General features: G+C 37.9%; 1 protein-coding gene across 1 annotated transcript in view; it reads left to right on the forward strand.

Annotated features, from left to right (window-relative positions):
- CTDP1 (CTD phosphatase subunit 1) overlaps positions 1-27,814 on the forward strand; it is a 94,754-nt gene that overhangs the window by 35,619 nt on the left and 31,321 nt on the right. Inside the window, exons 9-12 of the mRNA XM_027886527.1 lie at positions 810-951; positions 2,703-2,933; positions 8,896-9,061; positions 27,342-27,520. Of these exons, the coding sequence (XP_027742328.1) occupies positions 810-951; positions 2,703-2,933; positions 8,896-9,061; positions 27,342-27,520 (718 nt within the window). The remainder of the gene's footprint in view (positions 1-809; positions 952-2,702; positions 2,934-8,895; positions 9,062-27,341; positions 27,521-27,814) is intronic.

Below are 27,814 nucleotides of genomic sequence, written 5' to 3' on the forward strand. Positions count from 1 at the left end.
AAAAAAAAAAAAAAAAAAAAAAAAAAAAAAAAAAAAAAAAAAAAAAAAAAAAAAAAAGAAACCAAAACTAAACCAAAACAAAGCCAAACCAAACAGAAAATGAACAAAAAAGAAACCAAACCAAAACCAAGCAAAAAAACAAGCTAAACAAAACCAAGTAAAACAAACAAAATCAAGCAATAACAAACAAAAACCAAATCAAAACAAAATCCAAAAAACCCCCTAAACAAAATAAACAAAAACAACCCCAACAAACTAAACCAATCCAAACCAAAAACAACCCAAACACACAAAAAAAACCCCCAAAACCTACAACAAACCAAACCAAAAACTAAAACAGACCCAATACCAAAACAAAACAAAAGCTGAAATGAAACAAAACCCCATAATACCCCACACAAAACCCCAACGTTAGTTTGGTAAAATAGGCTTTAATAGCGTTGAAAAATTGTTTCTGCTGAAACTCTGACAAATGTAAATGAAGGATATTAAATACAAAATGCACTTGTATTGTTTTTTGAGCTAACATGAAGAGGCAGAGGTTTTCTATATAAATTTTAGTGTACTACTTCCACAATGCTAGTTCTTTACAAAGTTGCCTTCATCCAGCTTGAGGCTGAGGCTACCATGTCTTATTTAGATTCTCACTTTTATTAGTTGGGTTTTTTGGATTCAGGAGGAATTTTTGTGCCTTTTTTTTTTTTTTTTCCTGTGAGACGGATGACAAAATTTTCTTAATTTTAACTGTACACTGTTTTATCTTCTGTGTCTCTGGGAACACTTTAAAGTTATGTTTGGCTTTGCAACAGGCACAGAAAAAGTACGGCAAGCTCAGGACTGCAAGGACCTCCACGTTGTAAACCCCGATTGGCTGTGGAGCTGCCTGGAGCGCTGGGACAAGGTTGAGGAGCAGCTCTTTCCCTTGAGGGATGACTACATCAAAACACACAGGTAAGTGGTAACTTGGGGGGAATAGGGACCACGAAAATGGCTTATTCGTACAGTGACGCTGATTTGTTGATGCAGCTCTAAAATGAGTTTCTGACAAATTCAGATTGGTGTGTAGTACTTACAGATTTAATGGGAAAACTCCCCATTTTTGTCCATTTCTGTTCTGCTTAAACTGAGGACCCTCAGGGAATCAGGAGGCAGTTCTGCAAGTAGCCCAACGGGAAGTAGTAACAGCGACTTCTTCAACAATTACTGTTATTAGCGGTTCTCAGCTGGAGAAGTTGACCTTGGCAGTGCATCCACAGGCTCACACAGGGAATGCCACCACGGTGCAGGATCATTTGTGCTGCCAAAAAACGCACACACTTCCACAACATGAAAAATTGGTGAAGTGTGGCATTTTTTTCTGACACTTGGTAGTGAGGAATAAGGGAGAAACAGAAAAATACCACAGAAAATTCTAATAAGAAATGGAAAGCATGAAGATAGAAGCAAAAACTGGAAGAAAGGAAGCAGTGAGAGGTGGTTTTGGGATAAGAAAAAAATGTTCATTATGAGCATGTCTGCAGAACATGCTTATTCATCAATTTACAAAAATCTCGGAAGTGGACAGTGAATCACGAACATAATTTTTTGATGTCTAGATGAATGTTAGTCTCCCTATCTATCTTAATTTACTCTTCCATTTTATTGAAACATGGCATTTTTTCCTACTTCTGTGTTTCAAATACAATACAGCACAGCTTCATACTTCACCCACTCCCAAGCTTCAGTCAGTAAGACATGTATCTTAATGCAAATACTTCCATCTTAACCCAGTATGTGCAACCACTTAGGAAAAAATTTTCTCCTTGATGAAGCTGTTTGAAATAGTGATTGCTGGTCCCAGACACTCATGCACTAGGGGAGGGGATGAACTCTGAGAAAATATTTGCATATAAAATGAACTTTAGAACAGCCAAAAAAAAAAAAAAAAAAATGCTAACTTGGGATTGGTTGACCTTAAGTGTTGATGCTTCAGGACTACTTGAGAGATGTCTGTAAAAGCATATGGTAAAAACTCCATTTTTGTGTCAATTCTAATATTTGTTACAGTGTAATTTAATTGGATCTCTTTTATATATAGCATTGTTTTCAGGGAGCATAACATGCTGGTTTATTTGTGTGGTTTTTTTTTTTTATTAATTTTTCAATTTGCTTTCTTTTTTGTGGCATATCATCATTATTGGATAGTATGTCGTAATGGTGATTCCCACAGATTGATCTCTGTTTCTGCTGACATTTCTAAAATTGTTTTTAAAATGCATCATAGACAGCTTAGTATTTTAAAAATTTAGTTTGTGTAACTTACAAGTTAATACTGTATGTTTACTTTCTATCAATTTGGAGAGCAAATACAAAGATCTGGTATAATAGCCCTCTTTTAGTGCATATATGTGGATTATCATGCTACTCTAGTTGTGCAGTTGTAACCTCCTGGAAGCCATATCATAACTTCATATTTTTGAACTTTTAAGGAACATTTAATAATATTTTAATAATGTAAATATGGCATTATCTATGTGTATTTGCATTTTTCTGTTTTGTATTCAGTGAGATTTTAGTGGGGGTGGAGAAATGTTTCTTCAGAGATCATCCAAGCCATTTCCTCCCTTTCTCCTGTAGAAAAAAGGAATGCTAATTTTTTTATGTTCTGGTTACATAGCTCATTTAAATTTCTAATGCCGTTTCTTCTGAACTCCATCAAACAGAGAGAATAGCCCTGCCACGTTTCCTGATACACCCAGCACATTTCAGACCGCTCTGTTTCACCCAACACCCATCCATCCAAAGTCTCAGCCTGGCCCTGAAGTTCGACTTTATGATCCTAACACTGGAAAGCTCATCAGGAAAGGCACACAGACATCTGGGCAGTCAATGTACATCCAGTCTCCAGCTCCTCCCATCACCTTACCAGTCCACGGTGAACACTCATCCTTCAGGTACCTAAAACATAGCTAAGAGTCACTTCATTTATATTTTTAGATTCTGTAGTAAATTTAACCTCTATTATCTTTGATCAAATTGTCATCTTTGCTTTGCTTTGTTTGCTTTCTAAAAAAACCAAGAAAATGGTTGAATAGTCAGCTGAAGTGAAATCAGATGCTACAATTCCAGGTGCTTTTTGTAGCTTACTGAAGTGCAACTAGAAGCCTCAAATCAAATAAATTCAGTGTGTAGTTTGTGTGCTTTAAAAAATACTAGAGTAACTTGCCTCTGAAGTGGGGCAGCTTAATGTTTTTTAATGGGTTTTATAAACAGAAAACAATCCAGTATTCTAAAACATACCTGATAGCATTTGGCTCTTTTTTTATAAAATTTTCCTCTTCATAAAATTTCTTTCAAATGGGGCATTTGATTTGTGTTTTTAAGAAATATCAGAAGTGGTGGAAGAGGGGTGTAACTATCTGAGTATTGTTAAATAAGGCCATATGGCTGATTGCTAGTTAATAATCCTTAGATCACTAAATCAAGACACTAAAGCATCAGGAGGAAGAGGCAGCCTGCCTTTTGAAGTACAAAGGCATCTGGACTTTGTCAAAATTTGTGTTAAGCTGCAAAACCACCACTTGCCTCTTAAAGATGTGTAAAATACCTAAAATTTGTGCCAAATTATCTACATAAAAGATTCAAGTTTTTTTGAATACTAACAGGTTTAGTAGGGCTTGTTGACTCCAGTGGTAAGGAAGCCAAAGCTTTTCTTTGTAAAATGTGATCAGAATTCTTTTTTACAATGTGATCAGAGTACAGCAGTTGTTACAAAGCAATTCAGTTCTCCAAAAATGTACATCACAACCATAAATGCACATTTTTCTACCTTTCATCTACTTTCCCTGCCACTTTCAGTGTTATCATTTGTAAAGGTTTAGTATAATAGCGTAGCTTATGTTTCCACTCTATCTTGCTGTTGTTAAATTATTTCAACTGTGTTTTTTCGGTTGTTATCTGTTTATAGGCTTTTTCTTATTTCAGCTTCCCTGTTGCTGTCAACATGGGTTTTTTGAGTCTCTCCTGTTTGTGGAGATGTCTCGTTTTCAGTTCCTTTTTTACTGTGACATTGTAAATGAGCATTAAAAACTTGAAATAATCAAGACGCAGCATGCATCCAGAGAGGAGCTGAAAAGCTTTTAAGGTTTTTTTTTTTTGTTACATATTGTGGGAAGGAATTTGTCTAGAAATAGAGCTGGGAAAGTCGTACATATTCTCATATTCTTACGACATAGAGTTGTCATGACACTTGTAAGATGCTTCAGTATTGGGGGTTGATATTAATGGATCATTCAGTGTTTTTCCTACCTTTGCCAACGACTTGAACAGTTTGTCCTCACCTAAGCCTGTTTTTCCTTAATGTGAGGTGCTTCTTAACCTGAGCATCTTATAGAAAAGGAGAGTAGTGTGCTTCAGGTGTCCTCTTAGTTGAATTTTATAGAGCTCCAGAGAGGTTTTGGGGCTGCAGTGAGGCTGTGTCTCCTTGCTAATCCTGTTGTTTCACTTCAGCATTATTTTTGACTGTAAATGCTCAGGGTTGAGATGTTTTAGTCTAAGAAGGTGAATTTAATTATTCAGTGCTGCAGCTTCACCCCGCAACTAAGCAGCTGTAAGAAAAGAGATGAGCATAAGATATATGCTGAAAAAAAGTATTTTCATGATCATTTCCTGTTGATTTGGTGAAGTTAGTGACCCATGAATACAGATGTCTTAATTGGGGCATGTATATGTTCCTCATGCAGTTCCACCATTGTCAGTTAAGATGCTGAGGAGAGTCTTGGTAAAGTCCAGGAGGAAAGCAGGACAGTGACCAAATACTGCTTTAAGTACTTTCAGTGGATAGGAAGTGCAGGCAGAGCATAAAGGCTGTGAAATAACAAAAAACCAAGTAGGAACAGCTTTGCTGTGTTATGACTGAGGAAGAGCTGAGGCAGTACTGTATGGTTTGTCTTAATGCATACATCAATGATAGGTTTTTAAAAAAGCTTCACATCCACTTTAGAATGTGATGTGATACTGGTCGTAAGAGATAACTACCTTAGTGCAGTGATTTCTTGGTAGAGGGCAATGTATTTTGTGTCCTCACAGCCTTAACGTGCTTGTATGTTCACTTTCTGTAGGAAGATGAGAGTATTTGTAACTAAGCAATTGAATTTAGGCAGACTTTCATGTTATTAATGCTCACAACCACTCTGGTTGTGGGTATAGTCAAAGCCTCCAATAATCTTGGATAGTTTCTCAAATCTTCATCTGATTCTGAATTTCAAATAGTGGGAAACAGAATTGCACTGCTGTGAGAGGAAACCCCCAGGGCCATGGCAGCTGCATGTGGCAAAACAATGGTGCTTGGTCTGTTATTCTAAGAAAAGACCTCCTTGGGCTTAGAAGATAACCTGCTGCTTGCAAAGCTGATTACTGGAAAGGGCTTCAAGTTATCCAAGTACCATTTCATAAGAACTCTTTCAATTTTCCCTTTATCAACATCTCAATTTTTCCCTTTTTCGACATTTTTAGTTTCTGTGATTCAGCTTGAAACTTAATTTAAAATTGGATTATAATCAAGTTTAAATATCTACATGCAATTTCCAGTGAAACTGTTAGCAGTGAATTACAGGTGGTTCGGTTAACGTTGTGGCAGGCACAGGTCTTGCCATTGTGCTCGGCTCTGTGAGACGGGAGCGCCTGCTTTTTGTCATGGCTGTTGCAGCCTGAGCAGAAGGGTGACAAAAAGAGTTTGCAGCTGTACTAGGGCAGCACCAAGCAGCTCTTCTCTGAGAACAGGAAGGATTCCTCTTTAAAAATAAACGTGCGTGTCAGAGCTTTGACATGCCTTGTGTACCTCAACAATTTGTGTTTTCATACAGAAACAGTTTTGTACAGACATTGCAGTAAACACTTGAGTTGTAACAGGTGGTGAGATGTGTAATGTAGTGTTGTTCAAAGCAATACAAGTGCCAATGGCATCTTGGACTAGAATAAAGAAAAAATTATGGTGCAAGTTAAGTTCTAGTGAATGTTAATAATACGCTAACAGATGAGGCAAGGCTTAAAATATGGATGAAATTTACATGTGAGAAGTTATAAGTGGCACCCTGGTTTTAAATAATGCTAAGATGCTGCAAATGTTTGGTTTGAAGATGTGTCAAGCAGATGTTGGTGGCTGAAGCCATAATTGAAGGCCTCTATAAACTAATTTTGCTTATATATTTTTTAATAATTTTTTTCTGAATTTACATGCTCATTTTTACTATTTTTCTTTACTTAATGTTACAAATCATGTTATGACAGCAAAAATATGAAGTGCCAAATTGAGTACATGGCTTGAATTTAAATATTTTTAACATTTCCATGATGACAATGCTATTTTAGCTTTCCCTCGATGTTGTATCAGCAAAAGTGCTTTTTACTTCCACAAGTGTTGAACCCACCCAGCGTGTGTATTTCCTTGTGCATGTAAGACTGGCTAGCACCAACCAACCTCTGCAGGGTTGAATATCGTATTATCTTTTAAAAAGTACTCATGAATCTCATCTGATTAGGAATAAATGTAAATTCCTGCATTTGGATGTCTTTAATTTTTATTCAACTTCACAGGCAGTGGAAAATGTAAAGCCTGGAAAAACGTCTTTGTGGAAATAAAAATGTCTTACAAACCTTAAAAAAGTCTTTGTTTCGTATTGCTTTTGGAATGCTTTCATGAGAAGGCCCTGTGTTTCTTACCTAGTAGCAGTTGGAAAACGCTGGGAGAAACATCTAACAGAAGCGTTTAGAACCCATTAATGCAGTTATTTTACAGTTAATATTTGTGTGCAATAATGTAGTCAAGGATGATCTCGCATTTTATTCTGCCGGAGGAGGAGTTCTTGTCATCAGTGTGATTATGTTCTTTAAAAACATGCTAGATTTATTTCCAGTCTTAAAGTCTGCTTGGCTGCCCTGCTGCATATAACTTCTCTGTAATTCTTGGCATGGTCAAGCTTCTCGAGTTTTTAATAGAGTTGTGTAAGTTACCTATAACTTTTGTTTTGTCATTCTCTATTTCACTGAGAATGTAAATGGTATCACCACCTCTCTTGGCTAGGGTACCTGTAAAAGGCATGGAAGTCAGACTTTAAAATATCCTTTTGGAAAACATAGTGTAATGCTGTATTGTTTTCCTCTTTTAACTATGAATATTACTGTCTGAGGGCAATTTAATAGCAAAAGAACGGTCTTTTAAAATAGAAAGCGTGGGGGGGGGACAGCAAGGGGGGAACAGAAAACTTAGCTGTGGTGAGAAACTCTGACAAAAACCAGTTTGGTCGGTTCATTTCCACAGCATCCAAACTGTTCTCCCCCTGTAGAGAATCAAGAGACTGCGAAGGGGCACATGGTTACTGTGCTGCTGAGTGTTGCTGTGCTGATGGGGATGCAGGTCAGGGTAGCACAGCAGTGGTTTGGCTCTTTTCCGCCACCACCCCCCAACTGAAATTTCCTGCACCTGTCCATGGAATCTGAGAGAAGAGAGATGTGTATTTGGGAACTGTGAGCCCTCAAAATGAGCAAAATTGACAGCATTGGGTGACTGTCAGATTTCATACATTCTGGAACTGAATTACTAATGTTGAAAAATGTTGATGTGTAGATAACCTTCCTAAGAAGCTGTTAAATTCACGGGAGGAGAAACAATTTTGTAGACCCTTACCTATGGCTGGATTTGCATAGCTTAAGAATGGCTTTCTTGGGGGAGGACTCCCGATCTAAAGCTGTTTCTTGAAAATCCCAGCTTGATGAGAAGTAGCCATCCTGTACAGAAACTCTTGTCAGCTGAGACTGAGCTTTACTCTTCCTCAGTCACCATCACCCTCAGAAACAGCTTGATCTCTCACCTGGTAGTCGCAACAGGAAACAGCTTGTGATTTCAAATGCAGTCACTTCTATGCCTGTGGTAGTCTTTCCCCACACACACAACCTTATGGCCAACAGAAATAATTTGTGAGCCGTGAACTTTATGACCTTTGAGTTCTGGGTGGTGCTGGGCTGCTGTAACATGTTTCAGGAAGTTAGTGCGATGGTCCAATTCTCGCAGTTAAACTGTGTTCTGTAGTAGTTTTAGTTTCTGCAACTCTTCAGTATTTAAGTAATATTCACGGAAAAAATGTACACAAGGAAGGTAAAAGTTATTCTACTTGCAGTCTAACTTCTTATTACTACGATAAAGCAATTTCCATTAAGTTATGATTATTTTATTCATTTTAATGAACATTTTGACATTCCTTTTTTTATCTGCAGTTTTGGATTAAATACAGTAACCAACAAGGTAATAGAATACAGATTAAAAGAAAATGCTACCATATTTGAATATACTAGCCAAAAAGAAATACTATGTGTTTTGCATCTTATCCAGAGTTAGAATCTGGGAAATGTCTAAAGTAAAGATTTATGTGCTGCAGAGCTGAGCTTTCTACTTGCAGAACTCTTCTCTGGAAGGTTGAGAAATGGAAGGTATATTTTGAGACTCAAAAATAAAAGAATAACATAGATCAGGAAAAATACATTAGAATGTAGGAATTGCTTCCTGGATAATACATGTATCAAATGATGGAGAAACTCCACTGGTGCACAAACATTAAAGTATTTTAAGGGCGATGCATCTTCAGTTACTGAAGCTTTGGTATCAAGAAAGGTTTGATGGTTACTTATAAGAACAAGGAGAAGGCAGGAGAATGAGTACCTTGTCAAAGGTAGAACAAGAAGCTTTCAGGCTGAGAAGAGTATTCAGCAGGAGACTTAATCTTTCTTTTGTTGATAAACACAGAACTTTATTAAGCAAAGTCATAGAGACATGGCAGTCGTAAATGGTTTCTAGGATTTTATTTCTAAACAAGCTGTAAATCAAGTAAATCTTTCTTATGTGGGACCCCTGCAATTTTTCAGAGTTGTTCAGCCGCACCAGCAGCAGATGTTTGAAGAAGAAGATTTACCAGCAAGTGAAAACGAGGAGCAGCCTGGTCCATCTAAGCGGAAACGCCAGCCAAGTATGTCTGAGACAATGCCCCTGTACACCCTATGTAAAGAGGATTTAGAGAGTATGGATAAAGAGGTGAGCGTAACTTATTCTGACAGGTTTCTAACATAATGATTGTTAGTTATTCATAACAGTTTTAACTTCTGTTAAATTATGCATGTGCGTGAACTGACCTTGCATGCCACTAGAGTAACTTTAAATAAAAGCCACAGCAGACAAAAGCACAGCTCAGACTAAAATGCAGTTATGTTCTGCAAGGCAGAGCAGAATACTCTGGTGTGTAAGCTGGCCTTTAAAGCAGAACTTCATTTAAGTATAGCTTTTTCACACAAAAAAAATGCTATCATATTTGCTCTGTGGATAGCTTTGCCGTGTGTCACTTTAGGGTTTTGGTTTGGCTTTTTAAAGTAGATCTCAAAATAATCTGGACAAAAGTCAGTGGTGGGATGGGAGACGAGAGGTCTGCAGATGTAAAAGGCACAGGCTGTGGAGAGGATCGGAGAGACAAACGGGAGCACGGGGCCTCATTAGCTGTAGAAACGGAATGGCAGTGCTGTTGAGTCGTGGCTATTATGGTTTTGCAGGTGAAGGGGGATTTCTGTTACTAAACTGTACATCTTTCATACAAAAGCACATTATTTGAAATTCATTGTGAACTTCTAGCACCTTCTTATTTTTCTCTTACTGTTCTGTGTTCTTTTTTTTTTCCAAATGAGCCACCAAGAATTCCTATCGTTGTGCACTCTGTTTTCATGAATTTGTTACCCTGTGCATGACTTAACTATAAAATCTAGTGACCCTGGAACATGAATTTATCTTTGAGCTTAGATGGTCCACTGGGGGGGGGAACAGGAGCGTATAACATTGTGTTCTTGACAGTAAGTTCATTCCAAGGTTCTAGCCATAACAGGCCTTGAGTTATCTTCAGAAAATATAATAAAATTGTGAGAAGGAAACTGCATATTTCACCAAGGAAAGATTTTATGTATCCAGTACAGTGTAATTTTGATATGGACCTTTGGAAGAACTTTGGGCTAGTATTCTAGGGAAAAGTCCAATAGCTTTCAACTGCTATGATGATCTGCTTTGAATTTCAAGTGAGTTCAAGCTTTAACTTTACCTGGTAGCTCCTGGAGCTGAGAACTTTTGATTTCTTTTGTTTTTTGTTCTGAAGTATTTTCCCCATTTTATCTCAAACTTTTACCAGAAATAGTATTTCTTCTTGTCATTATACCAGTCCCTGAATCCATCTGTGCCTTCCATTTGTGTTATCAGTGGTAGTTAAAGGAAATTTTTATTACAGGTCGCCTTCATGTTTTTATGTACTAACATTTTTTCTAATTGTGTGGATTTTGGAAAATGTTAATGAATTGCTGATTCAATGTGTGCACTGAGCCAAAAGGAAGTGAGCATGTTTTCCAGACTCACTGCATATAAAGTATTTATTGTTCTACTTTTAAAGATACTATTTAGGAACCTTGTAAAAAATCTGAATCTTCTGGCACTGTTCGTTTTGTGATTGATTGCTCTCTGTGCTGCTACAGTTAAGACTAAAAAAAAAATAAGGTTTTTCTACTAATCCCACAAATATAAACATATTAAATTACAATGATTTGTTTTTAAAGGAGGCTTTTGCTTAAGCTGCATATTTGTGTTTGGAAACTAGATTATATGAACTTCAGAACAAATGAAGCCCAAATTCCAGTGCATTTTTTTCATCGTTGACTTAGCTTTGGTTCCAGAAGTATGATTTGAGCTTACAGTTGCTGCCAGAAGTTTTCCCTGCCACCACTCTCTGTCCCATGGGCAGCTGAACCAGTGGAGAGGGGGGAAGGGTATGTTTTAGGTTTGGTGCAGAAGCAGGGTGGGATTTTTCTGGTGTTTTAGCTTCCCAACACTTTTAGATCAAGGATCCATTGTTAGCACTGACACATGGAGGAAGGTTGCACACCTTCATAATATCAAGGAGGTTGAACTGGACATGATCCTACCACAGCAGGTCACCTTCTCCTGGGAGCTGACTATAGAGACAGGCAAGGAAAACTAGCCTTGGGACTGCTAGCATCACCCTAGTAATAATGAAATAAGCTTGATAAGCATTGCTGGTTGGGAGTCAGTTCACTTTGGTCATACTGGAACTGATTTACCTTCCACAGAAAAACGTTTGCCCCCAGCTCATTCTTTATCAAAACATGTTAAAGGGCAAGAACCTTTCTGGAATCGCATTACTGAGAGATGTGAAATTTCTGCTTTCTGCCACAAAAATGCTTTTGCTTCATTTGCATCCATTCTAGTGGCTATGGCAGCCACAAGGTCTGCAGCTGAGCACAGGCTGCCTTGGTGGAGCAACAGTGATGTCTTGCTCCACAGCTGCAGGTGCCAGTGCTGAGCCGGTTTGGGTTAGGAGTTGGCGGTCCAAGAGGAGTGACACCAGCGTGACTTTGCTGCAGCGTCAGCCCACCTGAGTCTCAGCTGCTGTGTTCTTGCCCCTACACTCTGGGTAGTCATGGGACCGTACAGCAGGCAAGCTTAGGGAGCTGTTTGGGACAGAAAAGATCACTTTCCGGGTTAATCTTTGTAATTTCCAGCTTCCAGAAATAACCCGTCAGTGCTGCTGCATGAGTGTTAGTGCTAGGAGCAGGCAGGAGATGGGAAGAGCTGGGAGTGAGCAGTGAAGGCAGAACTGCATTTAAAGCTTTAAAATTGCATCCTCAGTATTTCTACTGAATTCCCTTGCAAATTCAGATCAGATCAAAAGGAGTCTTTTAGCTTTAGGCAGTGGGATTTTTTTCAATGAAATTAAGTAGGGAATGCAAGCTTTCATATATACTGTTTCTATGGGCATTACTAGCAATAAGTAACTCCTTTGCACTTAGTCATCTAAAGGAAATCTTACTTTTCTTTGCAAAAATCTATGAAAGGTCGCACAGTGCCAAGTAATACAGAATTTGCATGTAGTTTATATGTGGGAGAGTTTAGTTAGAAGAATCAAAATGAAAGCTGGTAAAGGGAATTCAATTATGATATTTTCCTAAATGAAATCCCTTTCCATCCTTAACCTATTTAAATGTTTGTCACTCTTTCTAGTAAAAAAGCAGTAGCTGTTTCATGATTCCATGAGGAAGAATTACCATGGATAGGCATCTCTATTAAAACCTAATCTTACATGGATTTGTGCCTTCTCTTGTTAATTTAACTGTAGTTATGTTATATGAGATACCAAGTAAATCAAAGGAAGTAATATCTCAGCTACTGGGTTGCAGTTTAAGGTCACTTAGCCTTTTGTATCTTTTTCAGTGCCAGAGATCTGGGAGACCAGATCCAGTGGTAACTTCTCTTCCATCTGACTGTTTAAACTTTAGGAAGTGCAAGCACAAGAGTATTCAGTGTGATAGAATTCAGTTCAAAGGGCAATTGCTAAATGAGAGTAAGCACACAAGGAATGTATCCCTACTTGGGAAATATAAAGCCTGCTAATGTTGCTTCCTCACAGTCAGGAGAATGTTTTTATCCTTTCTTTTCTGCGCTAGGTAGAACCAGATGCTTTGCAACTGGTTGGTGCTGTTTGTTAAGGAAAGGTAAAGGGGAGCAGAATTTAATTCTGCCAGTTAAATTAGCTTGCTTATAGTGATTTTTTTTAAAGTTCTGGATATTTATTTCTAAATAACTGGTTATCCTCTACTTAACCTGCAAAAGATTACTTTGTAATAAAAATGCTGTTTATATTTCACCAGGAAAAAATCTTCGAAGAAAGTGTTTCCCAACAGTTAAATGCAGTCAATAACTAACTAAAAAACTCTCTTGTCCATAACAGCTGTACCGGGATGATTTTTGTTTTCTTAAAACCAATACTCTCACTTACAGGGAAGGTGTCTACTTTTCCTTTCAGTGACTGTGTTGTACAATATCTTGCAGAAGCCTGTCCTGTAGGGAAAAAGGATGGGGCTGTCTGCAACTCTAGTCCCCCATTACACCAGGAATCCACTTGCTCACCTTGCTCACCACAGAGATATAGGACCCTTTATGTGCTTTTGTTGTGACTGCTCATGAAATAAGTAAACAAGGTCAAGAGTTTTCATTCCTCTCTTTCTTTTAGCTACAAGTGATTCTCTTTTCCTTCTCCAGCAGTGGCTGTCAGTATAGTTCCCATATGTTATTTTTCGAGTGCTTTCTAATTCATATAAGTAGTAGAAATGAATAGAAAGATTCCAAGATGCTCTCCTAAAAAAATGTCTGTGACAAAAGAAAAAGAAATTACCCTGAGCTGAGCTCAAGATCCTACCCTCAGTTGCTTATATCTAGGCTGCTGCTGCATCCACAGTAGGGTGGAAGTAACAGTAGAAGTCAGACAGCTATAGGTACTCATATCTGTCAGTGCTTTCAGGACCAGTTTTTAGATACCCCAGTATGGGCTTCACTTATGAGAAGGAAGCTCAAAAGGAACTTTCCAGTAAGGCAATCAGATTGAGTTCAGTAAGGCAGAAAGATTTCTACGTACTATTTGTGGTGCCTTCTCATCCAAGATGGCCTGGGATTACTAATGTCCTGGAACAATTGTGCACACATAGTTTACTAGTTGAATGATCCTTATGTTGTTGTGTTTGTTACTGTGTTTTTGTCAGGGTGTTTGAGAGTAGCATCTGTATCTTGTAAAGTGTCATCATCTCTGCCATCTAAGGTAAAATATTTTGCTGGTTTAAATTCCTCTCAGTTTGGGACTTGGGAGAGGAGAAGAGAGGGGGTGAATCTGATACCAGTCAGACCTCCAGCTTTCCCATCTCTCACATCAGTTAGTGGAGCTGCAAAGATTCCTACCATCTGGTTGGGATATGTAGTCAGCAGCTGCAAAGTGACCACATTGCAAAGGTATGTTCTGTGCACCCGTGCATTTTAAGTATAGGGATTTTTCCTGAGTGGGAATTTCCTAATGAACTACTTTTGCTTCAAAATGGTTCTCTTGATTTGAGACATATTTTCCACATTGTCTTCCTTTTAACTGAGTTGGAATTTATGTGCCATATATAAAGACTGAAATTGCAACATTCTGGTCTTGCATAAGGCCATTTGGTCACTCTGCATTTTGCTTTTATCTAAGCACATTTATCCCTTAAATTCTGGGGGTTTTTTCAGGTTAGTGACTGTACCATGCAGTGAATTAGGAGGCAGGATTTTTCTCCTTCAGTGTGGTGAAAGCTATTATCTCAGTAAGTCGTTAGCCTCTTGGTTAGTTAAAAAGTACTAATTTAATGTGGAGGATGTGGTCTCTAGAGCAAAATAATAGCATCCTGGGGCTCACTTGGATGCTAAATTGCACATTAACAGTTCTTTGAATTTCTACAACTACATTTCTTGTACCAAATTTCATGGGTGACACCTTAGCATATACTGTGTCACAAATTGTGCAGATGCTAGATTTGATTAGCAATCCTTTCTTATAGATTATAGCCTTTTTTTTGAAGCTAAAAGGATGTGGCTGTGTGCACACTTGCTGCTGTTAATGGTCGCTATCCAGGTACCTTGGCCCTCAGAAGTGATGAGGTCTTGCTTTGCAATTATTACACAGCTTCCGCTCGAACTGAACTTTTAAAAAAATTTTGAGGTAACTGTGGGTGAGAAAACGCATGTGGAGAAGTAACAGAGGGCAACATGCTGCTTTTTATCAAGGCAGTAAGGGACTGCATGAAAACAATTCGCCCAAAGTATTTTGTGGCAGAAGCAGACCTGGGGACACTCGGGTGGGCTGGCCTCGGTCCATTGTGAGCCTTGATGCTTCCTGATTCCTCACCTACAGCCCTTTTGTACCTTCCTTCACATCCTGACTCTTGTGTCCCCTCTCGCCACCACGCTCTGGACAGCTTTTTGTTTTCAGTATGGAGTGCTTATTCTGGAATGGCTTAACCCAGCCGCTCGCTTGCTTTCACCGGGAGATGAGTTTTCTGGAGACGAATGGAGAGGCTGCAGTGCCAGGAATCAGGGTGCTGGATTGTCTCTGTGAAGCACTTGCTGTGGCTGACTGGCTGATGCACCAAGAAGTGTAACATTGTTTTGTAATGAGCATAGCTTAGAGCTGTTGTATAGCAAGGAAAGTATTTTTACTGCTTCCCCCTGTTTCAGGTTTTGGCACTGACTCTTCTCTAATATGGTTAAATAACACAGAAGTAATTGAACATCAGTGTATTGTAATGTTAAAGCAATAATTTGCCCATATCTCATCTGATTAGTAGGGAGATGAGTAGAGTTTTCCAATAGTACTTACAGTAGTTTGGCAGTGAGAATCAGCAGCATAGAATTAGAAACTGAAACAGTAACGTAGCAAGAGGACTTAGGAGAAGCTGGGTAATCTGTTATTTGCTTCTGCCTTTCTTTGTTTTGCTTTGAAGAATTCATTTTCTGTTGAAAAGTGGAAACAATTCTAAAAAGCAGCAGCGCATTTCTGTTTGTTTTTTTAGTTACAGAAGATATAAACGTGTTTTTTTTTTTTGGGAAGCAGTGTTGGTCATGTTTAGGTTAAATCATCCTAACCAGAAATATTGACACTCGGATTGCTATTCAGCTAATAGAAAGAACACCAAAAGACTTGCAGTGAAGATAGGGCTTGTGAGTTTCGAATGGATTATCAAAATGTGAAACATGTATTTTCCTGGGTTTTTTAGTCCGATATTTCTCTGCAGATCATTAGTTTATGCACTAATTGCATAGAGCTGATTATCTTCTAGTTTCTGATTTTTTTTTTAAGAGGGCATTATGGTTCAAGTTTGCCCTAGCAGCTTTTTTAAGTGTTTGAAAAGAGGCTTTTTTATGTAATGCTGTGTTACAAAGAGACGACTGGTTACCAAAATAGGAAAAGGATTTTTATTTAAGTTGATATTATCTCAAGTAGGCAATCAGTTTTGGATCTCTTTTTCTGTATGGGTTGCTTAGAAAATACTATTTAAGCACATTTTTTGGGATACTTGGATGTCTTATTTTTATTTTAGATTTATTTTTTTTAAGTTGTATGCCATGAGGAAGTATGGGAAGCATTGTAACTTTTTGGCATTCAGGTGGCACACTATAAATATCTGCATTTTGTAGATAAAAGTGGAAACTACTTGTATATCTAAGGATTACTTTGATAGCAGTCATGACAAATTGTTAATTAAAATGTGATATTATACTCTGGTGTTCTTCCAAAGGTGGTCACAAAGTTGTTTCATTGCAACTTGGGTTTTTAGAAAAGTAGCTTCTTTTTCCATGTTACTATCATTCTGCTAAGCACAGCGTAAAAATTATTATGCAAATAAGATTAAATCTTAAGCTTTGCGTATGTTTCTGCAGATAGGAACAATGTTTCTGGCTTTTAAACTTTGCCTGGTTTTTATAGCAAATGTGTTATTCTGATGTTATCCCATATGAAATGGAATGTAGTTCTAGAAGACTTGCACCTCTAGAATGTACGTCTAAGGTGTTAAAAAACTGAAGGTTGGTTATCCTGTTGGGAAAAAGGCTTTTCCATACACTTTGTGAAGGTTTTTCAACCATCTTCAGTTGGTTGATAGATGTATCTGCAGCCTTCTGTGCCTAGCCTTAGTAAAGAGCAGCTGAAAGCCTTTTTCAAAGGCTTGTTTACTCACTGAAAATGGGGCAAAACCTCTTTAAATAGAGTTCAGTAACCTCATTTCAACATATACGTCTACCTCCATACACTAAATGAAATGCAGCTAGGCTGTCAACACTAATTGGCCACAGTTAAAAATGAGTTGCTTGAGCCATGTTAAACAATTTGCAAGCTGATCCCGAACATAATTCTGAGCAGCTGCATACAGGGCATGGCCGAGCCTCATCACAAGTCTAACATGTTTTTACATTTAAATTGGAGCTTATATTCTCTGTGAGGGATGTTTAAAGGTGTCTGCTCAGGTCCTGGTCCAAGTCTGAATTGTTTCCTTATAACTATTTTTTTTGTTTTATCAAGATACTCTGATAAATTTATTTCAATACACAAAGAATACGTGGTATAGCATAATGTATGTTAAGTGCTATCGAGAATCTTTACAAATATTGGCATAAAAGCCAGTCTGCTAGAAGACTTAATTTGTGTTTGGAATTCTGGGGCCATAAAAATGCAGGTCCATGTTGGTGATGTAAAGGCTGGGTTATTTCTAAATGTAGCATTGAATGGCAGTTTGTACCATTACTCTGTACCATTACGATCAACTGTTCCAGACCAGTTACCTTAAGGTGACTTATTTTTTAATTCAGTTTATGCGTAATTGTAATCCGTCACTTCTAAGACATCTTCAAGGGAAAGCATCTTTGCTTTGGTAGTCTTCGTTCTTGTCAGGCACCAGCTTCAGAACACGCTGAATACAGTCACTCAGCTCTGCCCTGGTGTGAAAGTCCATCGGCTCCCAGTGTCCTAGCTCCTGGGTCAGCATCACTAAGAAGGTTTCCATTCCACGTGCATCTTTTAACAGAGGTTAGGAAAGGCTGCAGAACCACAGCCCCCTACTGACGTGCAAAATTCCCTGCTGCAATGAGTCACAAAATGAATAATTACATGAATGACCGTGCTGTTATAACTTTATTATGTCTGTGGTAGCAGTGTTAATTTTAGATATTGAGAGAACATCAGTGTTACTCTGTGTTGGAGTTTTTGTATATGAGCTTGCACTTTCTCTTTGCCCAGGGTCACAGTCAGCTGTAGACAATATTCTCTGTTGCTCCTGCTAGCAAATGTGATGATACTGCTTTCTCTGAGATGAACACAGGCAGCTGCCTATCCCAGATATTTCAGTGCTCCAACATCAAACTTACTTCATGGCAGAGGTATTGAGGACTGCACGTAGCTGCCATACCACGACACAGAGATCATGTTAGAACCTGCATGGTGTTCATCACCTTAATATTGAGCTTGTTGTAGAAACTGACCACTCTTCAGCTGCTAGGCTTATTTTTCACTGTGTTTTGGATTGGTTTGTTTTGGTTTTTGTTTGGTTTTTTTTTTTTTTCCCCTTAACTGCTTCCATGCTTAATTCTGGCTATTGAGAAGGCTAGGTATGCAGGACACTTCCACATACGTAGTGCTCATATTTCTGTACTGCTTCACTTAAAAACTGCGTGCTTGCCTGTGCAGAGTCTGTTTGCAGTTGTCCAGTTCAGTAGAAACCATTTCAGAACTGCTACTGTCATCCCTAAATTTCTCATAAAACCAATTCAGAAATAGTTTTCTCCAATGCTCCTTATTTGAGGTGGGTTTGTTAGCTTGAACACATTGATAAGTGTCTCTTGGCTCTTGTGATAATGAAACCAAACTAATCAGGCTTACTGAAGAGGGAACTTCATGACAACTAAATAATGCTTCAGGAAGCTAGCTTATGTCTGCCAGTGCTAAGTTAAAATTAGCAAGTCATGGCAGATTCAAGCTGGCTCACCCCTCTTAGACTGGATTTCTTCATGGTATGAGAGAATTAATCTATACTGCACACAGCATATCTTTGTATAGCCGTGGTTTTGAGCTAGTAAGCCCTACTGTGTCCCAGCTGCTCTACATGGCAGTTTTTCCTCTGCAGCTGTGATACCTGCAGAAAGTTTTCACTTGCAGATAAATGAAAGCAGTTTTTGCCTGTCTTTTGTTCTCACCATAGTATTTTCAATTTCACTGAGACTGTGACTTCTGAACAGCTTTATATGATGCTGAACAAGAAGTTCAGGAGTTCAACCTCTGAAATGGAAAAAAAAAATCTAATTTTTCTCTGAAATATGTATGTAGCAATGAATATTCAGTCTCTTTTGCTTTCAGTTAACCTGGGATGGTGAAACCTAGCACTGTGCTAAGAGGCTTATTAAAACATCTGATAACAAGGTTCCATTGAGAGAAAGCTTTGAAACAGTTGAGGTGCAAAAAAAATGGAGGGGTTGTGTGCATATTGTGTGTATGAGAAACTTTCTGTGCTTGTATATATATTCTTTTTAGGGTGAGGATTACTTGGGTTCTTAGATGTATTCAATAAAGTCCACAGTTGTGACTTATTCTGTGAAGGCAATGTTTTCTGATCGTGACACTGTACAGTAAGACACTGCATTTTTGGTTCCAGCATTTCAGTAGTTTAGTGTTTGTCTCTGAGCTGAAGCACATTAGAGCTTCAAACGTGGTCTAAATAAACTGTAATTCAGGTGGAAGTGATTGAAAATTAGTTCAAATCAAGCTCACTCCCACTCTTGGATTTCTCATTTTAATGGAATAATCAAACGGCTTAAACCCTAAACGCTTCTCAGAAGTTTTCAAGGATAATGTGCTAAGTGTACTTGCAGGTTGGCTGCAGTACTAACTAATGCCTTTGGGGATGACTTGAAAGAGAATATGTAGATTAGTATCCTAGTATTTTTTCATAAAAGCTGACTGGTTTTGTTCAGAAATGTGGGCTGCAAAAACTTGTATTACTTCTCATATTAAAAAAAAAAGAATATGTTATTTTAAAACTCCTTCCACCAGTTTAGCAGCTATTTCCAGATAAAATGGTGAGTATATGTTCAGAGCTGTCCCATTCTATTTTAAAAGACATTTGGACAGACAGCAAGCTGCACTGATGAAGGAAACCTGTCCACACCTCTTCAAAGCTGCCTCTGTTTGTCAGAAAGAAACTAAATCAGCTATGCCAGAGGGGAAGTGAGTTTTAGCAGTAAATGACACTTTATCCTAATTTGTTACCTGGCAATCCCGTTGCTTACTAGGTTTGGGCCATCAATATGCTATCCTCTATGAAATGATCATGAAGGTGAATGCTGCAATAGATGTGTTCAGCATCCATAAATTTTTTTGTGCGTTTTATAAGTGGAACTTCATGAGAGTAGATACTATTAAGAGGGCATTTGAAAGTATTTTGATCAAAAAGTTATTGTAGAGTGAGGTTTATGTCCAAAGAAAACTTGCTCTGAGGTAAAGATTAAGAGTCCATTCAAGTAGATCAAGTATTTCTATCCTAAGTGATTCTTACCCAGGTTTCTGTTTTATAACATAAATAATATAAAACCAAATTAGGAGCTCAGAAATTGTCTCATTCCATGATACTAACATACTGATATCCTGCTGCCCTTAGCAGTTCATGTTCCTCCAGACAGACTGGCAGTTCTTAGTCTTGCAAAATTCTAAGGCAAAACTGTTCCTTGCTGCATTTCAGCAAAATATATTTTAAGTATAAAAAATAGCTTTGAGAACAAAAAGTGTGATACTGCCTTGTTTTAGGACAAGGTTGATCAGTACTACTGTAGACTGTTATGAATTTTTATCTTATTGCTGTAAAGGTTTACAAGGTGAGAGCTGTACTGATTCATGCATGCAGCAAGCTGAAATCCCTGAATTGTCAACGTGTATTAAACAAAAAGGCAATAGCTATGGATACTTCCAGTCTTTACCAGTCTTTGTTGGCTAGGAAAAATCAATTATATTAGTCTTTGTAAAAAAAGGTAATTTTTCTGCATTAAGTTCATCAGAGGTATATAAAAATTTTCTCCTTCCTCCTCTTCCTTCCCTCTGAGTTTCTGTACATTAGTATTCTATTTGTAAAGCATCAACAGACTCTCTGGGTATTTGAGTCTCTGGATATTTAGATAGTGCTTATCTCTACAAAAAGTGTGTAACAGAATTTGAGTGCAACAAGCTGTTATCTGGGGATTCGCTCAGTGCCTTCTTCAAGGTGAAGGTTTGCCTGAGGTGAAATCAGGACTCTTAGTCGTGTGTAGCACTTGAACTGGAGCATGCAGCTTGAGTTCCTGTTCCATTTCCGGTTTTTTTGGGTTTGTTTTCTGAGATTTGCAGGTACTTTTAACAGAACTTCTCCAAGCCATTGCTTGAGTTTCTTGTTGCACTAGTTTCTTGTAACCACTACTCGAGTTGTGGCTACACATTTAATAGATAGAGGTGCTTATCTGAAGGCTATTTCCAGCAGTTTATTCCTGCTGTTATGTACTTTTATGACTTGTGTGTTAGGGTAGACATAAAATGAAGTGGAACAGGGAAGTGTGGTGCAGCTAAGTAATAACCCAGCTTTAAAAAGTAGTTGAAAGTAACTAAGCTGCTGCTGTCGCTGAGATGTTGCATCAGTCTAGCAGCAGGATGTTTAGAGTATTAATCCTTCTGCCTTCTTGGTTCTGTTCGTCTCACAAGCCCAGGAAACCCTATAGTTAAATTTAAACCCGCTTATTTGTTGAAGGTATATTTGCTTATATTTCTGCTTGATGGTGGGTAGTGTTACACAGAGGAGGGGAAAAAAGCCTAACTAAATTCATTAAATCTAACTAAATTCATTTTCCCTTTCATTGCTCAGTTATTGTCATGTAATTTCAATGTTCCTATGCTGGCTCTCTGAGAAAAAAAAACAAATTAAAAACTTTGAATTTGTGAAAATAAGGATAAATTCCAGCATGCAACTTCCCCCCTTTTTTTTTTTTTGTAATTCATAGTCTTGATGTTTTTATTTCCGTTATCATTAAAGTATCAGCTCTTCAGAGATCCGAAACAAATGTTTAAAGTTTTAATGTTTGATTGTCTGTCCTAATAGAAAAAGCCATGCTGTAGTAAAACTCTTGCTTAGAACCCCACCAAGATTCAGACTAGTGTTTTCTATAAAAATAGGCACTCTTTCAATCTCATGGCAGCTCATTTAATGATGGTGACAAGAGTTTAGCATCTGTCAACAACAGCGTGAGTGTTTGAAAGGACAGAGACGGACCATTCCCAGAGGTGCGCAGTGGTGGGGCAGGAGGCAGCAGGCACCAATTGCAACATGGATTACTTTCACTGTATGTAATGAAAAAATCTTTTCATCTCAAGGGTAATCAAACCTTGGTTTCCCAGAGAGTGGTCCTAGATCTTCATATTTGAAGATACTCAAACGACTCCTGGACAAAGCCTTGAGTAACCTTATAGAAGTGGTCTGGCTTCAAGCAGGGAAGTGGATCAGGTGACCTTCAGAATTCTCCTCCAACTTAAATTATTCTGTGATTCTAGGTGTTTACAGACTAATGGAGTTTGCTTTTTAGAAAAAGCAAAATTAATATTCTGTATAGTGAAAATGCTGAGCACTCAAATGGTTTCCGTCTCCTTCAAGCTTGAAAGTAATTGAGCATGTTTACTAGAAAAATCCTGTGGTTTTTCAGCAAGGAAACAGATACTGAAGAATGTGCAGTTCGTGATTGAGTATATAGATGTATAGCTTTTTTTCTGACCAGCTTTTGTTTCAGCAGAATGGATTTTAATTTAAATGTGGTCATCCAGGACATAAAAGCCAATCTCTAAATAAATTATATGGGAAATAAATCTCGCAGAGGCTTTTTTCCTAAGGTTTGGTAATATTTCTTAAACTGTTTACAGCTGTTGTTTTCCAGTCTGTCAGAGTAGGTATAACGACACTGCCAGGTTTGGTATCCCAACTTGAAGCATACCTTTATCAAATTCAGGGTAGTACAAAGATAGTTTTCAGTGTATGGATATTTAAATAGAGGGAAAATACTTTTTTTAAATTATGAACAGGACTAGGTTTTTGTTACACTTCTGATTTTAGTGATTTATCACCTGCCCAGATGAGCCAGTGGCAATTGTGATAGAGAACAGTGAAAATTGCATTTGAAGTGTTTGAGGCAAAGGGGTGTTGAAGAATGTGCATAAATGCATATTATGTTACTGTAAACGTCAGAAATTTGAAAGGAGGAAAAATGTTTTAATGCCAGAGAAAAATAATAGATGGAACAGAATGTGAAAGGCAAGTTCTTCTCAGGTTACTCGGAAGAAATTGGACTAAGTTACATCACACATTCTCCCTTAAATTTTATGTACTGAGGGACAACTTAACCTAATTCAGGCAGTTTGTCCTTCCAGTGACATCTTTGTATAAGAAAATGTTTTGTTCCTAAGTAACTTAAATTCAGCCCAAATCTCTCAATACAGACTATGTGTATTGTAGGAAAGTTTTAATTGTTCGCATGCATTATGCCACATCATCACCTCTTAAAAGCATGCTAAAATATCTTCTAGCTGTTTTGAAGACAGGGGTGGTAGTATCTTGCTCCTCAGTTAACTGTACCTAAACATTTGGGTAGTAAAACTATACCTAGAAAAGCTTTTCAATTCATCGAGGGAAAAAAATGAAAAGTTTTCGTATACATAAGAAAAAATTAGCCTTAAAGGTAAGTTAAAAATTATTTCCATATTTGGCAAAAACATTCATGATCTCAGACTACAGGGGTTCTTTTCTGTCCGGTAAGGTCATGGTGCAGCCCATAGTTGTTTATAGCTATGGAAGTGACCTGAAAAGCAGTTTGCTGCTGAGGAGGCAGCGTTGTCAGCAGAGGATTGCTTCCCTGCAAAGAACCTTAGGACAAACCTTTTCAAATTACTTGCTTTTTGTCTCCCCTAAAAGCCAGAACTTCTCATAAGTAATGGTTAGTAACAGACTAAAAACACATTCTTTCTTTGAAGAGTGGCTGTAGATCATCCTCTTACGCGCTGGCCTTTAACTTAAGGAGTTGGAGCCTTCTCTGGAATTTTGGCATGGATATTTCCAGCAGTCTAAATTGAAGAATCCTTGCATTTAGCAGCCAGGGAGCTCTTATTTCTGCTAAGCTGTCATTATCTTAGAAATGCTGCAACCAGAGAAGCAGAGGACTCCATACTTGCTGTCTCCAGTGGGGCTCAGGCTCTCTCTCCTTACCATCCCCGTCATAAGCTGGTGTACAGACAAGGCAGAGTTGACATGCTGTCCTTGTTTGTCAATGATACTTGTCAAGTCTATCCTCCTGGATGGTGAACAGCTGTATTCTGGCCATAGGTATTGTGGTAATTTTTACTTTATCTTGGATTTCACCATTAAAAAAAAAAAATTACAGTGTAGATTTACAGGTCTGTTACTATTTAATGACCTTTTGGTGGAGGATTTCTTTGAAAACAGAGTAAAGGAAAGGAAGATTAGAGTTATGGATGGCTTTACAATCAGATAAAGCCATAGCTTCCAGGCTGCAGCAGTGTCACTGACTTAGGAGGGCTCTGGAGAAATCGTGTGTTGTCGCCCTTGAGACATTTCCTCGTTAGAGACTTTGGATTAAAAACTTGTTGTGAATCTTACAATTAGAAACTGTCAGTCCATGTGAATTTAATTGATATTTCACAAATTGTTAGTTAGGAATGGGCTTTTTTTTCTAGTTCCAACGTTGGTGTTACTAATTTAATTGAAGACAGCAATTTTCATTGTACTAATAATCATAAAATAATAGAATTATTTGGGTTGGAAGGGACTTAGATCATCTTGTTCCAACCTCCCTGCCATGGGCAAGGACACCTCTCACTAGACCAGGATGCTCAAAGCCCCATCTGGTCTGGCCTCGAACACTTCCAGGGATGGTAAATCCACAACTTCCCTGGGCAACCAGTTTCAGTGTTTCACCACCCTCACAGTAAAGAATATCTTCCTGGTATGTAATCTAAATCTATCCTGCTTCAGACTAAAGCCATTCCCCCTTGTCCTATAGTAGTGGTAATGTATTAGAAGGACTGCCTGCTCAGAGTCCTTAAGTCAGCACTTGAGGCATCCTAATTACCAAGGAAGGACTGCCCCTCATGTTTCTTTTAGCAGTTTAAAGTTCTGGCCATAGAACTTGTTAATGTTCATAAGAATGGTTATGAATTTTCTACTCAAATCTAGGGATTTGTTTCTAGGTGGGAAATTCAAAGTTTCTCAGAACTTTTCAGTGGCGTTCTTTGAAGAATCAGGTCTCAATCATGAGCAAGGGTACAGGATCGTTATTAGTGTTGCATTTTACTAATAATATTGGTATGTAACCTTTAAGTGACATTTTATTTCATTCTAGTCAAAGTATTAACTGCAATAGTAAAACCCAAATGTAGTGAATTATACAGCTGTAGTCACGGTTACCATACCTTTTCATTTGCAGAAGTTAAGTGGTCAAATGAATACAGGCAGCGTGTTTGGTTTTCTTTCCTGCAGTGTCTGCCTTTTAGGAGCACGCTGTTATGCCCAGGGCTGCGATTAAAACGTGTGCAGGCGTTGTAGTCAGTGCTGTCAGCAGTGTGGTGAACTCCAGCTATTGAGGCTGTTTTGCCACTGCTCATTTCCCAGCAGGGTCTCAGTGCAGCCTCCAGGAACTGCGGTGGGGCCTCCTCTAAGTAACTTGCACGTGGTGGTTTTTAAATTGCCGTTTCTCAAATTTGAGCGTAGCAACTATGCTCAGCAACGAGCGAAGGCTTGAAGCTTTTTCTTCTCACATAATTGCTTTTCATCCTAAAGCTGGTAGGGCGTTACCAAGAGCTGCTAATATTTCTATATGCGGTTTGAGAGAAGTAGATTAAAACAGTTCCAGACCATAAAGTGCCAGGAAGCACAAGTTACAGGTTTGGTTTTGCTCTCATTCTAAAGGCCTGATTTTCAGTATAACTCAGAAATCTGTTCGCTGCCTAAACTAAAAAAAACATGGTTAATGCCCCTTCACAGAGGAAAAAGGCAATTACCTCCCACTCAAAAATATACCACAAGAAAAGCAAGATGTATATCATATAATGTATATAATATTTTTATATAAACTTTTTCCTTATACTTACAGTTTGAGATATGTATTAAATCAGTAGTGGTCACGTTTATGATGTAGGTATATCATCCAGAACAGGAATACTGAGAGTCAGACTCAGGTAATTGAAAGAGCATTAAAAGAAATGCAGTGCAGATAAAGCTAGTGAAATTTGAATTCGTGCACAAAACACCTGTTTGCCTTTTTTAGTCTTGTATTTTATATAGTCTTGTTTGCAGAGCACCCACTTACTCACCAATTGGTTGTCTTTTGGATTTTATGTTTAGTAACTGCTAAGAGAGCGTCATGGTCCCTGGTACCAAACACAGCAGCATTTTAAAGTATCTCCAAAGAGTATGTTGAGGTAACACTTTTAAATGAAGATACCTGTCATTACTGGTGTACTTGGATGTACATCTGATTTTCATTTCCAAGTTATTTTTTATTACCTTATGTGCTGTGGGGGGGAATATAAGGTATTGAAATGTAGAAACCTTTTGGCAAATTCAGATGGCAGATTATATTAGGGTTTTTTTCAGGTGTCTCCTAAGATGCAATGTGTTCAACACAATCTCAAATACATGCTCAGGACATGCGGGTTTCATGCTGAAATGGATCTGATTTTTAGCTGTGCAATACTAGTTCAATTGTTTCCATTGCTAACAATGAACAGTCATTTTTGTGGCAGTAGAAACAGACCTAAAGAACTCTTTGTAAATACTTGGTTGTGTTTTTTTTCCTGGTTTTCCCTTAATTTAAATGATCAGTGGGAGCAAGGGTCTTTTTGGAAAGACTGTGGTGTGGGGGCAGAAACGTGCGTATCTTCTGTGCAGAACTGGAGCACAAAATTTACAGCTGTTTATCAAACCTGTTCCTTTTTGTAGAATTTTCCTTAATTCCAGTAAAGAATTGTTTCAGACTGTTGTACTTTTAAGAGAGATCATTGTCCTGTTGCTAAAGTAGCTTCTCAGTTCTATTAAAACTTGTATTTTAAAGTACTTGCTAGTTGAAAAACAAGAATTGAAGTTCATTCACACCTCCTTTTCTTTTGCTAATATGCCATTTGCATTACTGCTTATGTAATTGCTACTTTCAGAAAACATAAGGCATCATTATAGGTTTCTCTCATATCCATCAATACTGTACCCAACATTGCCTGTAACTCATCTTTATAACAAATTTGAGGTTGCTCGTGACAGTTTCTTTTTTAGCATTTTCTTGGAGTCTTGATTCATTTTGAATGTGTAAACTCAACTCCTAGAGTAAAAACGTTTTCCTGCTGATAGATTTGCCCTAATTAATTAGCACAAGCAGACAATCTCTTTAAAATGGGGCTTGTCCATTGTTTCATTTATACCGCATTACTTAGGAATAGACTTCTTTAAAGTTGTATATGCATCAAGGAACACCTGTAAATGTAAGAATACTTACTAGAGGTTTTAATATGCCCAAATGATTCTGTATGTTATGAGAATATAAAGTGTATGTAATAGAAAATATGCATCAATATGTTACAATAGTGTAAAACATCTGTCTCTTTAATTTCAAAAGACAGCACTCCTTTTATAATAGTTTCTTGTGTTACTATATCATGTATGTGAGTGTAGCTGTATTTATCTTAAGCTAAGCATAAACTGAATATATTCAATTTGAACAGAATATTGCCAGAGTTGTTACAAGGGGAAGGCCAAGGAAAGTTGAAGCATATTCTTAATGATTATTAAAGAACGACCTAATTATTATGAAAGATTGATACAGAGTAGTTTGTTAGAAGATACACTGACTCTCTACTCCTTGGCAGGTGGATGACATCTTAGGAGAAGGCAGTGATGAAAGTGACAGTGAAAAAAAAAAGCCAGAAGAGGAAGGTGAAAAAGCTCAAACTAGTGCAACAGAAACTCTAGGAAGGAAAACAGATCAGAGACCTGGATCATCGTCATCATCATCAAGCGAAAGAAGCTTAACAGGCAGTATACCCAGGTATGAATTTTTCAAATATAAGAAGCAGCATTAATGTTTTGTTGTGTTTGGACACTATTCAGCGTGCTTTTCAACAGTCCAGTCTGTTGTTAACCTCTGTATGGAAGTAACTTTTTCTTATAAGTCTGAAATTGTCATGCTTATTTCTGCAGTGTTTTGGGATTGATTTAAGGAAGTCATCTTAGTAAAACCAACCTGTTCAGAAAGAACTGAAGTCCAGTCAACTGTGCTTATTTTAAAGTAGTCCTGATCCTGTGTCAGATGTAGGACCGTGTCCTCTGCAGTGTTACTTTA

This window comes from Empidonax traillii, unplaced genomic scaffold (assembly GCF_003031625.1).
Source record: "Empidonax traillii isolate 1590-97213 ecotype Southwest subspecies unplaced genomic scaffold, ASM303162v1 scaffold189:size1549363, whole genome shotgun sequence".
Classification (NCBI taxonomy): domain Eukaryota; kingdom Metazoa; phylum Chordata; class Aves; order Passeriformes; family Tyrannidae; genus Empidonax; species Empidonax traillii.